The sequence below is a fragment of the Rhinolophus ferrumequinum genome, chromosome 6 (assembly GCF_004115265.2).
Source record: "Rhinolophus ferrumequinum isolate MPI-CBG mRhiFer1 chromosome 6, mRhiFer1_v1.p, whole genome shotgun sequence".
Lineage (NCBI taxonomy): Eukaryota > Metazoa > Chordata > Mammalia > Chiroptera > Rhinolophidae > Rhinolophus > Rhinolophus ferrumequinum.
This window is the reverse complement of record NC_046289.1, coordinates 52514310-52527590: the sequence shown is the minus strand read 5'-3', so window position 1 is coordinate 52527590 and position 13281 is coordinate 52514310. Positions and strand designations below refer to the sequence as shown.

General features: G+C 30.6%; 1 protein-coding gene across 10 annotated transcripts in view; it reads right to left on the bottom strand.

The window, feature by feature from the left end:
- The window catches only part of ZNF280D (zinc finger protein 280D), a 105007-nt gene that overhangs the window by 56404 nt on the left and 35322 nt on the right, over window positions 1–13281 (bottom strand). For 7 of the 10 annotated variants that reach the window (XM_033108028.1, XM_033108025.1, XM_033108021.1 and 4 more), the window contains 5 exons: window positions 13166–13192; window positions 11698–11815; window positions 7423–7593; window positions 7116–7225; window positions 179–402 (listed from right to left, as the gene is read on the bottom strand). In XM_033108028.1, coding sequence (XP_032963919.1) covers window positions 179–402; window positions 7116–7225; window positions 7423–7593; window positions 11698–11815; window positions 13166–13192 — 650 coding nt within the window. The remainder of the gene's footprint in view (window positions 1–178; window positions 403–7115; window positions 7226–7422; window positions 7594–11697; window positions 11816–13165; window positions 13193–13281) is intronic. The other 3 variants (XM_033108022.1, XM_033108027.1, XM_033108029.1) reach the window with 1 other exon arrangement.

Here is a 13281-nt window from a genome sequence, read left to right as displayed (position 1 = left end):
TGGAGTCAACTCAAAACACAAGAAAGGACAAGAGCTTTTCAACAAGAAAATCTGCCTTTGTTCTTAGTAGAAAGTGTTAAAATCTAGAATGGCACAGAAAAATGCAAGATAAAGATACAACATTTATATCTGCAGCATTTCAATTTTCAAATAGAAATAAAAATAAGTACTTACATACCTAATATTATTTTTAAGAATTTTCAAGCAACTGAAGCATTTAAAGGTTGTGTGAGTCTTCTGTTCTTCCTGGACATCTCCTTCGTGTTTTCCATAATAAAAGTCATTAACTAACATGATCAATTTTCCTTTCTCTGAATCAATAGTCTTATTTTTATTTGCTGTACTTGAAAGCTCTGTTTTAGCCAGTCCCAAAAAATTATTTATCATATCTGGACAACAGTACTGAAAGAGAAAGAAATAGAAGCCTTATTTATCTTTTAAAAAAAACAATACCCAAAAATGATTCTGTGTTTACACCTAAGATCAGACTATTTAAAACTATGCTTGGTAATATATCTGGAAAAATAATCACCAAGTTTGTGGTGCATATACATAGTTTAAAAAACTGAAACAACAAATATCTAGTATCTTAATAAACAACAACAAAAATTTTTTTAAAGAAAACCTTGACACCACGACTTGGCTACAGATCTAATAGCTTTTTCCTTGCAATTTAACTTTTCAGATGTAAAATTTTAATAATAATTTAAATATTTAAATTAACTAAATTAAACTAAAAATCATTCATTTGATATCCATGTCAAGATAGAATATAAAAAAGGAATGTAGTTTTATATCAGTAATGTATATGTTTAATTATCAAGCGACAGAATAAATTTCATATCATCTGGTTGGAATTGGATATTGAACACAGCTAACCTGCCATTCCCCAAAAACATGGCACTAGAAAATGTATGGGGAAAAAAGAGTCACGAGTTATACCTTGCAAACTTCAACAGTTACACTTGACAACTAGAATGCTTGAATATTTAAAGGAAAAATTCAGTTCCTCATGATTAAAATCAAGATGTTACATAAACTGGTTTTACTGTGGAATGCTTTCATACATAAGATTTTTTTTCAACAAGATATAACTAATTAATTTATTTACGTAATTTTCAGTTATACAATCCCTCTAGGGCTATTTTTCTCAGAGAGCAATCCAAAAAAAATTATAAGTGCTTTTCAAATTGCTATTTCCTGGGCCCACTTCAGAACAATAAACCACAAGGTCTAAAGACAGGCCCCAGAAATCTGTATTTTTTAATAAGCCACCCAGGTAATTCTTTTCCAACTTAAACCAACTGACTCAAAGTTTTTCTAAATGTGTCATTTAGTAAATTATTAGCAACATAAGAAAATTTGAAAATCTAAACACAATTTCTATTCCATTTCTAAGATAACAACATCTACTTCCTCTCCTGTCACACTGAAATGTTAAATCATTGGTGTAACTTTCTGTGTCACATGGGCCTTTATCCAAGACAGACCTATACAATTTCCTTCACTTGCACTTATTTTGTTCACTTGTCGATTTTGTAACCTATTAAAACCAAAACAAAACAAAACAAAAAACCCCCCACAAAATCTAAAATAGACCCAAAAGAGGGGGAAAAGTACTGAATAAAATGGACCGACATGAAGTGACAAAATTTGTGTTTAGGAGTTAAGGTTGCACCCATAAACTATATACATTAGTTCTTTAATACAATATGATCCTCTATAGTCTATCCCTATGAATAAGTACAGTTGAAATGAAACCACAACAAAGAGAGGAAAATGAGAAAAGTTTTTCTATATTTGTTTCTGAATTCTTCCTGAGACACATACAATATTTAAGAGCTCAAACTTAAGGAATTCAGACTATTTCTATGGACTTTTACCGAGCTAAGTTTCTTCTAAAATATGCTGGTTTTGACTTTAAGGATAAATGAAGAAAAAGATGGATCAGAGTAAATCCACCAGCACTATTAGAAAAACTACTCTACATGTATGTTTTACTGCAAATGATGTTTACTGTAAATCAGTAGCATCAGTTTGATAGACAAACTCCTCACCTTATCTACAGTTTTAACTACAGAGATGATTTCAAACAACAATGGGAAAAAATCATAATGAACAAAAATGATGTAATATCGAATAGTTTCCTTAATTATAAATGTGAACAATCTTATATACTCAAACATTGTATCAGCTTTCAGACTGTATAAGTTATTCTGCATCATAGTTGAGACTTGATTGTTTTCTAAAATCTACAAAATAATTTAAGTAATCTATATTAGAGTGTACTATAAGGTTTATATTCTTTAAAAATGTCTAATTTGGTACATGTATAAAGTTAAAGTTACCCTAAATACCCATAAACTATGATGCACATAACAAATGATCAAATGCTTGCTTTCTCCCATTTTCTTCTTTTTTTTAAAGAAAAGTTAGAACCAGATTTTTAAAAATAGACATATATTCACAGTATCTTTTAAACAAGGTTTCAGATACCTATAAAATAGCTGAATGATAAACCACTGACAACCACAAATGGACAATAAGGTGAATTGAACTAGGTTGGGAGATTTAATATTTGAGAGGACAGCAAACTATTCGAAAGAAAATATCCAAAAGGCAAGAAAGCAATTTAAGAGAGAAATAGGCTTAGATTTGTTTTATAGGAGGACAGGGTAGGTTATCGATGGCATGACTAAACTATGTTCCAAGATCAACTGGTCATCTTTTATTCAGTCCTATTACCCTTCTGATTCTAGCTCTTCACTATAACCCCCAATTTGTCCCTTATTTTCTTGGGTTAGCAATTCTGCAATATTAAATAATTTAATGCCACATACTGTAAATTTGACAAGTAGCAGACAAGATCTAAACACCATTCTCATCTTCATTCCTTCCAGTAGACCATGTTCTGTTAGTTAGTTACCTAAAAATTTAGGTAGGATTCTTTAAAGAGCAAAAAAGTTGCTGTCTTTTTTAAATAGAGAAATAGAACTTCCCATATGATCATCCTCTATAAGTCAACATTTTCCTTTTCTTCTTCTGGGATTCACTCAAAATCCGTAACAACCAAATTCTAAACATTTTATTTTCATTGAATCTAAGAACCCGATAAAATCCAGACTCCACAGCATATGAAAGCACTATCCAAAGCAGCGAAGATTAGACAGAAGACATGTAATTGGAACTAGATCAGAGAAGTCAAAAGGATCCAGTGTTAACATATGTTAGAAAGTATCAGCAAAAATATACATTCCAAAGATGAAAGACACATACTGAAGTACAAAGCTATACATCCTTTGTTTGCAAAAAAAGGTACAGAAACTCGGGAAAGAAGGATGGCACAAGTCCCCCAGACCTCATTTGGTACAGAGAAGCAGAAAAAGCAAGCTACGTATAAAATCAGACACAGAAGTCACACTTGCAAGAAGCCTTCTGTCCAAGCAAAGAGCTGTATACGTAGACCAGCTAGTAAACTCTGAGATTATACTGGCAACCTATGCTTTCAAAAAGAAGCCTCATACCAAACAACTAGCCTAAGAAAATTCAACTTGTTCAATACAATAGGAACTTATACCTAAACAAAAATACTTTAAGATAAAAAGCAGGAAAATGTGTAATTCTGACCAAAAAACTATGGAGCAGATGCATGCTAATGATAATAGCCCAAAATCTTTGCCACAATTTTTAAAAACTTAATGAAGCAATTGTGGAAGGTTATAAAGCAAAAGGAGATGGAGAGACAAAAAGATGACATAAAAACGATGGCAAAATCAAGGAGAAAAGTAGAGGGAAAAATCAAATCAGAGAGAGAAAGATAGATTAGAATAAAATATAGTGGTGACCAGACGTTGGAAAATAAAATAAAGGACACAGAGGCTAGTAATGAGAAAAGCCAATAAAGTTTAAAAAAAAAAAAGAGTTAAAAGAATGATAAAAATAATGACACAATGATAGACAAAGGACATGGAATAAATACACATTGGACAACATTCGCCCCTTTGCCCCCCAAAAAAGCAAAACAAATTTATAGAATATTTACGATTATATTACCAAATAAAGTAGTATAGGTATAAGTGTTGTAAATAGTACAAATAAAAATAAACACTCAGAAAGATAATATTGACCAAAATTAGGAAGGAGAGAAGATTAAGGATCGATGGGATAAGGACAGGAAATTTAATGGTACTTTGAACATTAATAGTAGAGAATGGCCAAAGGAATAGATGACTATTGGAATTATATTAACATTAAAATTATGAGGATAAATAGGAGAAAAATGTGACTTCCCTAAAAATCCAAACTACATAACATACAAAGCAACCACACAGTGAAAGATACTTAAAAAGAATAAGACAACAAAAAATTGCGACAGAACCAAGACCAGATAAATCTACCATATCAATGAATATAAACAAATATAACTCAACTACTAAAACAAAAGAGATTTTCATATAGGATCACAAAAGAAAAACAATTCTGCTGAAAGCAAGACGCATATTTAAAACAAAGCGATTCAGAAGGCTTGAAAATAAAATGATTAACAAATAGATCAGGCAAATGGAAACCATAAGAAAAGTACTGTGAACCTAAAAGGCATTAAAAATTAAGACAAAAAGGACATTTTATAAAAATGCTGAAGGATGCATTCACAATACAGTTATGAGTTAGATTCATGTATATTGCAAACATCCATAACAATCTTAAAGCAGAAGTACAATGTATCCAAGAAAATACTAGTAATCACAGATGTGGAATGAGATGTGGTATTTCTCAATCCATAACATATCAAGTAGAAAAAAAAAATAAGTGAAGATATAGAAATCTAACTAATGTAATCAATAAGCTAGATCTGGTTGATAAATATCATATTTTGTGCCCTAAAAAAATACAGTATACCTATTTTCAAGTTTCCATGCAACATTAAATAGCCCATACACTTTTCAAAAAAGAAGGAAGTTATTTGTGAGAATTTGGGCTTTCTACCATTAAAGGCCTGAATGCCATCTATGCCAATTAATTGGTTATAAAAAAAAATGAGAAAAAAACGTGTATCTCAAAAAATTTTCTAATGAAATTTTCTACTTCATTAAATGAAATAATGTATTTAAAGCTTATTTAAATACATGCAACCATCTGGCACATGGTCGCAGGTAAATTGTTCTTATTACTGTAGAATATTTTACTTATGCTTTAGATATTCTTCATCGAAAGAAAACATTATTTCTGTGGTACAGTCATCTACTTATCCATAACAGCAAAAAATCATTTACAAATAATCTAAAAATCATTTTTTCAAAATGGAAATTATTATAATACTAAAACTCTAACCGATATATAAAATGCATTAGCTAGAAGGTAAAAAGTTTACGTAGTTTTAAACTTCCCTGTCCTACAGTTGGTGACTCTATGATATAAACACACTTTATAAGTTATTCATATTATACTCAACTTAGTTCAATAATATGTCTTAGAGATATTCCAATCATATTGTCTATTATAAAGATTCGTCCTTTTTTAAAATGCTTCTATAGCATTCTATTATATGGATATTGCATGAAGTTTTGGTTGTTTCTAATATGAGTAATCACAAATAATGTTATAATACATTTTGGAAGTAAAGCTACATTTTGGAAAATGATTGCCAATTTTAACTAGGTACAGAAATACATATAATATGCTATACCTTGCATACAGATAGAAAGAAAATAAAAACATTTGTGTTTACCTATACATGCAGAAGAAAATAAGGGAGGATGCAAAATAAAATAATAAAAATTATTTTCTTTGAGAGTCATACTGGTAACCAGGCACATAAGAAAGTGTAAGATTTTTCATTTGTATGCCTTTATAAAACTTCTTTATTTTGAATGACTGTACTACCTACTTAAATAATTAAACAAAGATAACTAAATAATTTAGCCCTTTCTTTTTTCTCTCTATCCAAAACACAAAACACAACAAAATCTCATCAAAACATTATATAGACAGGAAAATCAAAAGCAGTTTTACAGATTAATTCTCATATAAGAACAAAGCACTTCTCCCTAAGAGCTGGAAGTACTGATAGACCAAATACAGTTGTTTACATGAATAGATTATATTTAAAATTCTGAAATAGTTCTCTTTTTACCTATTCTTTTGGTAAAATGTTCAATTTCAATAAAATTATTTCAATTTCTGTAGTGAGCAAGAATTTTTCCTTAATTATTTCTTTGCCATTTCACCCTTTTCCTTCCTTCTTTTCTTCATATAATGTACACTACCTTTTTTCTTCTCTTTAACCCCCTTTCTGCCATTTATACTGGGCATGTAAAGAGAATACAGGCTATCTACACAAACACAGCAGAATATGTACTGTAATATCTACTAAAATATTTTAAGTAAAATGTTACTTAAACCTCATATGTCATTTGTACTTTGAAAATTTCTTAAAATCTAATTTCAAGAGCTTCCTGTACTAATAAAAAGCTCAATTACTTCATAACAATTATACAAACTATACCTGGACTGAGTTAAAACAATTTTTTCACATGAATTGCTCCATCATTTGTAGTTTATGTCTGAGTGTTAAAAATTAAATGGAAACTCAGATTTTCATTGTGTATTGTGACATATACATGTTAGCATGGACACAAAAATAAGATAACTTAAGGAAATATTAAGTTATATGAAATAATAAACATAATAAAATGCCTGTTTTCTAAGAAGTTTAAAGTATAGCATAATCTAATGAATGAAATATTCTGATTAATGTGTTATTTTCATTTAAAATTAGAATACAATAAGCATACATTATAATGCATATGAATTTAATTTTATAATTTGATGATTCAGAAGGAATTTTAAAATCTTATATGAAGATACTCATTATGAATACAAATTTTAACCTGTTACATGGAAATACTAATAATATAAAGCACATTTGAGATCTTGTTCCTAGGCATATGTTGTCATTTTGGCTCAAATAAACTCCAATAAAAATTCAAAAATACATAAATAAATATATGAGATTTCTTATCTAAAGAGCTGAACAAACCATTACTTACTATAAATCAATCAATATTTTTAGGGATTTGCAAGCATTTTTAAAATTGAATTTCAGAAAGTTTTACCTTCATGTGATTTTTCAAAGGATCTAAAAGATTGAAATGAATATTGCACTTTGGACAAGCTCTTGGAAAAGGTGTTCCATTTTTAGATTGATTCGATGAGGTATTTGTACCTAAAATAAATTCAAAACATATGATTCAAAATTCAAAACTTTTTAACCTTAAATAACCACTAATAGTTTGTAAATTTACTACAATTTCTAAAATTTATGTATAAAAACATAATTTCTTGAGATGAAGTCAAGATGGCAGATTAGAGGCACTTAAAAAAAAACATAATTTCTTTTTCATATGCCATTTTCATATTTACCTGTTGATGACACAGCCTGCGGAGATGTCACTGAAAGAGATTTAACTGAAGGAAATACAGCTGAGGAATTTGTTCCAGAAATACCTTCACTGGGCTTAGGCTTTTTTGGATTAATACTGTTTACTTCAGAAGTAGAAGGACGTTTTGACAAAAACGAACTTTCATTCACACCTACAATAATTTAAATAGTGGGAAAAAATTTTTAAACTTCAGAATATTGCTTATAACTAAGTAAAAAGACTTTGGAGCTAAATTAAAGGTAATATAATTGAATGACATCATATAGATGACAATAATGTTAAAAATTGATAATTATCAAGTCAGAAGATGTAGAAAAATTGTACGAATATATATTATGGACTACATATATTCAAATAATTTAAAAATAATCTTTTATGGCTTCAAATAAATATGTAAACAGCTACTATGAAGAAGCCAGACCAAAATATCCCAAGCAAAAAAAGTAAAAACTAAAAAAATAGAGCACAGAGACTACTCTGAACTAAGTTCCTACAAATGAATTATCTTTAAATGGTTAACACATTAGTTTGTTAAAAAAAAAAAAATATTCTAAAAATTCAGAAAGAGCCTTTAGAAGCTTTTCATTTAATAACTTAAAATGTTTAATGGAAAGTTAGTTCTTTTTCCACCTAAGGCGGTCTACTCATGGACTTAAGTTATAGTATCCATTTATTCCTATGTACAAAGTGAAAAAAGTAATCTTGAATGATAATACCTCATTCATTCATTACAAAAGGGCTCATAATGGAAGGAATAAGTACAATGATTTTCAAATTAGATTCCCCAGAGCATTATGGGCTCCTCTTAGGGAATATACTGAGCATGTCTGACAAAGAAACTGTCCTTTTATATTTTATTTATTAGACTGCTCCATAAAATTTTGGTTGTACAGAGAAATCATTCCTAAAAGAGAGTTATTAGTTTGAAAACCATCACCGTAAAGCTAAAGGATTTTAGTCTTATTCACTGCTTAGCAAGAGAAATGGAGATCCTTAGGCTATAACCAGGCCAGGCAAAAGTCCTTTTTGAAAATAACACACAACTGTACTTGGTAATACGAATTCTAAACCTGGACATCATATTTTAATGCTCCCAACTTAAAACTAGAACCAATACATTAAAAACTAGAACCAATAAAGTAAATATATTAGAAATATAAGTCAAACATGATTAAGTTCAATCCAGGGTCTGTCACTGACTAGCTATGTGTTCTTGGCTTATTTAATTAACTTCTCACAGCCTCAGTTTCCTCTTTTGTAAAATAAGAATTATTATACCTTGTTTTATAGAGTTGTTTTAAGATCAAATAAGATAAGTGTATTTAAAGCACTCAAAACATCTGACACACAGAAAGCATTCAATAATAGATGATGGCTATTATCATTACTAAAAAAATATTTTGCATCTTAATTTACTTCAGAGGAAAAAAAATTATTCTAATAGATTAAACTGTCAACTTTTTAATGAGGGGAAACATCCCAGCAAAAATAAGGGCATTACATTGTTGGCTTCTCTGTTTCATCCTTTGAGATAACATAAAAACTTTTTTTTTTCCATCTTCAAAGCATATGATTACAAATGGCTATCCTATGGGTACTTGGGAAAGATTTTGTGTAATTACAGTAGCATTCTTCTGAGATGCTCAGGTTACTTGAAAAACCAATGAGTACTGGTATTTTGGATTAAGCATCGATGACATAACATAAGGTGTGATCAAAAAATATGGTGAATGCTTAAATTAAAAAAAGTTATTACAGTAAAATACACATTGCCATTAATCCCTTACAAAATACTCCACCTTGCTTCAAACACTCTTATCCCATCATTCTTGCCACTTTCTAAGCAGTTGGATGTCCTCTTTCGTGAGTGTCTTTAGTTGCACTGTCGTGGCTGTCTTGATGTCCTGAAATCATTTTGACTTTGGAGAAGAGCCAGAAGTCGCACAGTGCCAGATCTGGTGAATAAGGTAGATGAGGACACACCGTAATGTTTTCATTTGACAGAAATAGCCGTATACCAAAAGCAATGTGTGACACAGGGCATTGTCATGATGGAGGATGAAACTGTTTGCCCATTTCATGTTAATGCGATGTTCGTGATCATGACTTATGGCACACTTTAAAACACACCTTCCCACAAACCGTAGTTCACACCCAACTGACTGCATCAAACAAGTTGAAAGTTGTCACACACTTTTACTGAGGTTTGACACGCCACTTCCCATATTGAAGATCCCTGCCTTTTTCTGTTGGATGGCACTGAGCAGCAGCATTCACGTTCTGTGATCACAACAGAAAGGCTCCATGTCACACATTGCTTCTGGTATGGCAATTTCTGTCAAATAAAAACATTATGGTGTATCCTCATTCACCTTATTCACCGGATCTGGCACCCTGCGACTTCTGGCTCTTCCTCAAAGTCATGATGATTCAGCACATCAAGGCAGCCACGACAGCTCAACTAAAGACACTCACAAAAGAGGGCTTCCAGAACTGCTTCAGAAAGTGGCAAGAATGATACGGTAAGTGTGTTTGAAGTGAGGGAGAGTATTTTGAGGAGGATTAATGGCAATGTGTTTTTTACCGTAATAAATTTCTTTTTTTATGTAAACATTCACTGTATTGTTGGATCACACCTTATACAACAGGCTGGACAATAGAAATAAACTGTTTTACTATAAGAATTCTTTTTAACATGAGAAATAAAATCACTCTGCATTTATGAGTTTTAAATTCTGACACTTTAACTTATTTAACTCCGTTTTCTTTGGCTTGTGTTGTTTCCTACGTTGGATAGTAAAAATCCTATTTTCATTCAAGATCAAGCTCAAATCTAATCTCCAAACATCTGTGATCACTTGACAGTGGTTGGTTAAGCATGCTACTGACCACATATCACATTATCATTCACAATAACTGTTTGTTGTCAAGTCCTTTAAAGCTCATGAGGCATTTTCACACTTTATCTTATTTGGACCTCAAAACGCCCTGACTAAAGTAGAGCAAGAATTAAAATTGTATCTCCAAATGGCTGATTCCAAGTCTGTAGAATGAATGCATTATATAAGAAAAATAAAACCTCCATTTTAATAACATGAAAACACTGAAGTGTAAAGACTTGGTAAAGACTACAAAAACCTTAAGAATAACAGTTCAAATGTACACCTTGTAAATCATTCTACTTACCTCTCATGCTGAAGTCTCTCTCTGCAGTAGAAAATTTAGAGCCAGAGTAGGAGTCACTGTCCTTACTCCAAAAAGTTTCAAGAATTCAGACTTTTTCTATGAATAAAGTCCATGTGTTTTGTAAAACCAGACTTAAGACAACTATGTTTTCTCCTTGTTTCTCTTGGTTCTTTACCTATTTTAAAAACTAGATTTTTTACAAGTAGCTAAAAATCACCCAAAGAAGTGAATTTCAACTAAACATTATCTAAATAGAAAAATATTTTAGGCATTAATATTACTATTAAAAAATTGGGGGTAAGCTTAGTAAATTCTCCATACTCATTTGTTAGAAAATAATCCAAAAATTACGAAAAATATTGTGTATCTCTATTTAGTCAAATATTTGAAATATATCAAAATTACTAATATACAAAATATAACTGTCTTGATTACAGGGCATTTTCAATTAGATAAAATTCTTTCATAGCATACTAATTTATTTTGGGTTAATAAAGAACTTTGCTATAACACAAAGAACTTTAACTCTTCTGCAATAGGGAAATTTCATTATTCTTTCAATGGGCATTTTCTGAGTACTGACTATATACAAATTTACTGAAGCTACTTTATAATAGTGCTCTATAATCACATTTAACTATCATATGTAAATCATTTATTGAATAGAAACTAACCTAATTAAGTAATCAACTACAATCATATATTAATACTTTTTCACACTACTAAGCATAGAAACAAATTAATACTTCTTTTAACAGAGTACTTTGGGTATCAGAGGACTTCTCTAACTTACAGAAATCATTTCTTAATTTTTCAGCCCATGTTTAGTCCAAGAGAATAATCTCAAAGTTGGTTAACCCACTTAATTAACAGAAAGAAATAAAGTATTCTACTATTAAATTTCATTTAAAATTATCCAAGAAAGGCATTCAAGATTAGAGCCATTCCACCTTACAATATATGAAAAATTTAACCTGAAGGCATGGACTTTAAAACAGAAATGCAACTCCATATGCATAATCATCAAGTTTCTTTCATTAAAATTTTTTTAAAAAGTACTAAAACCAACCTGCTATAGAAAGTGTTGGTCCCCGTTGGTAATGTGATAATCCTGTATCCTGGGTCAAGTCAAACAGTAACTCTGAAGAATTACTAGATGCAACTCGTGATGAGTTCATTATGTAACCCTGTTAAAATATTTCAAAGGAAGAATATTACATTTATTTAACATAGTTATAATTATTTTGTTTCATCAACTTTTATAATAGCAAATTTAACTGTATGCAATATTATAAAGATAACCTTTGATGACTCAATTACTAATAAGTTATAAAACACAAAGCTATCTGCCAAAATTAGCATCTACTAAACCTGAAAGCAAACTTAGAGCTGGCTTACTCCTGACTAGCTCATTAAAATGGGGGCCAATTCTAATCTGATTTTTTCAAGGTGAAAGAAACATAAACCCATTTTAAATAAACAAGATTGATATATTTTAGAGGGCTACTAAAAATTCACTATTCCCATCAATGAGCAAATATAACTCCAAAAAAGAAAAATAGGAAAACATACTGACATACCTACAAATTTAAAAGCTTCTATACCCCCATAAAACCCCACAAAGTATCAAGGCAAACAAACTGGTAATCAATTTGCCATATTATACATCAGGTTTAAGGATGAATGTATCAATCACATGGTTTGAGTTTTAGAGTCCTCTTTATTGGAAAAATATATAAGCCACGGGTCAGGAAAAGAAAGAATGAGTCCTCTCTCTTTCCATCATCCCGCAGAAAGCCATGCTGGGCCAGGCAATCTCCCATGTCACAGGGCAAATATGAAAGCTTCCTGGTCAGCAGGGTGAACAAATTAAAAAACCAGGCAGACAGGGTTTTGAATGGAAGCTGTTTATAGAAATGATCTAGGCCAGATGGAGGAATAAGGGTTCAACGGAAGTTTCAGCCCTTCCATCCAGAAGGTCCCAAGAAGAGAAGAGTGAAAAGTATGAAATGGACCATAACGTGATCAAGTATAAAGTAGTATAAATTTGTTAGTTATAATTTAAATATAATTGAGGGATATATACTCCAATACTATTAAATGTACTGATACACACACACAATATATTCTAATGCTATTTATAAAAGACCAATGTTGCGGAGAGTAAGCTCTCAGAGTGACTTCTGGATCATTCTATATATCATAATATGTAACTAACAAAAGTTTTAAGATTAACAATCCTTAACAATCAAAAGGAGAAAAAGTCCCTTTAGGAGAAAAGTGGGCAAAGGACTGAGACTAAATTGAGACACTTCAAAAGCAAAATACAAATGACTAATACATAAAAAAAACTGTTTTCCAAGTTACTAAAGAAATGCAAATAAAGACAAAGGCAATTTTTAACTACTAAATTGGCATTGTTTTAAAGATAATATCTAAAACAAAATAACTGGCCATTCCTCTTAAAAATATCAAGGTCATGAAAGACAAACAAAGAGTAACTGTAGAAAACTATGAGACTAAAAATAAATAATTACCTGCAAGGTGTGATCCTGAATAGGATCCTGGGAATGAAAAATGACATTAACGGAAAAACTCATAAAATTCGAATGTCTGCAGTTTAGTTAATGTTAACTACCTGATTATGATTAAA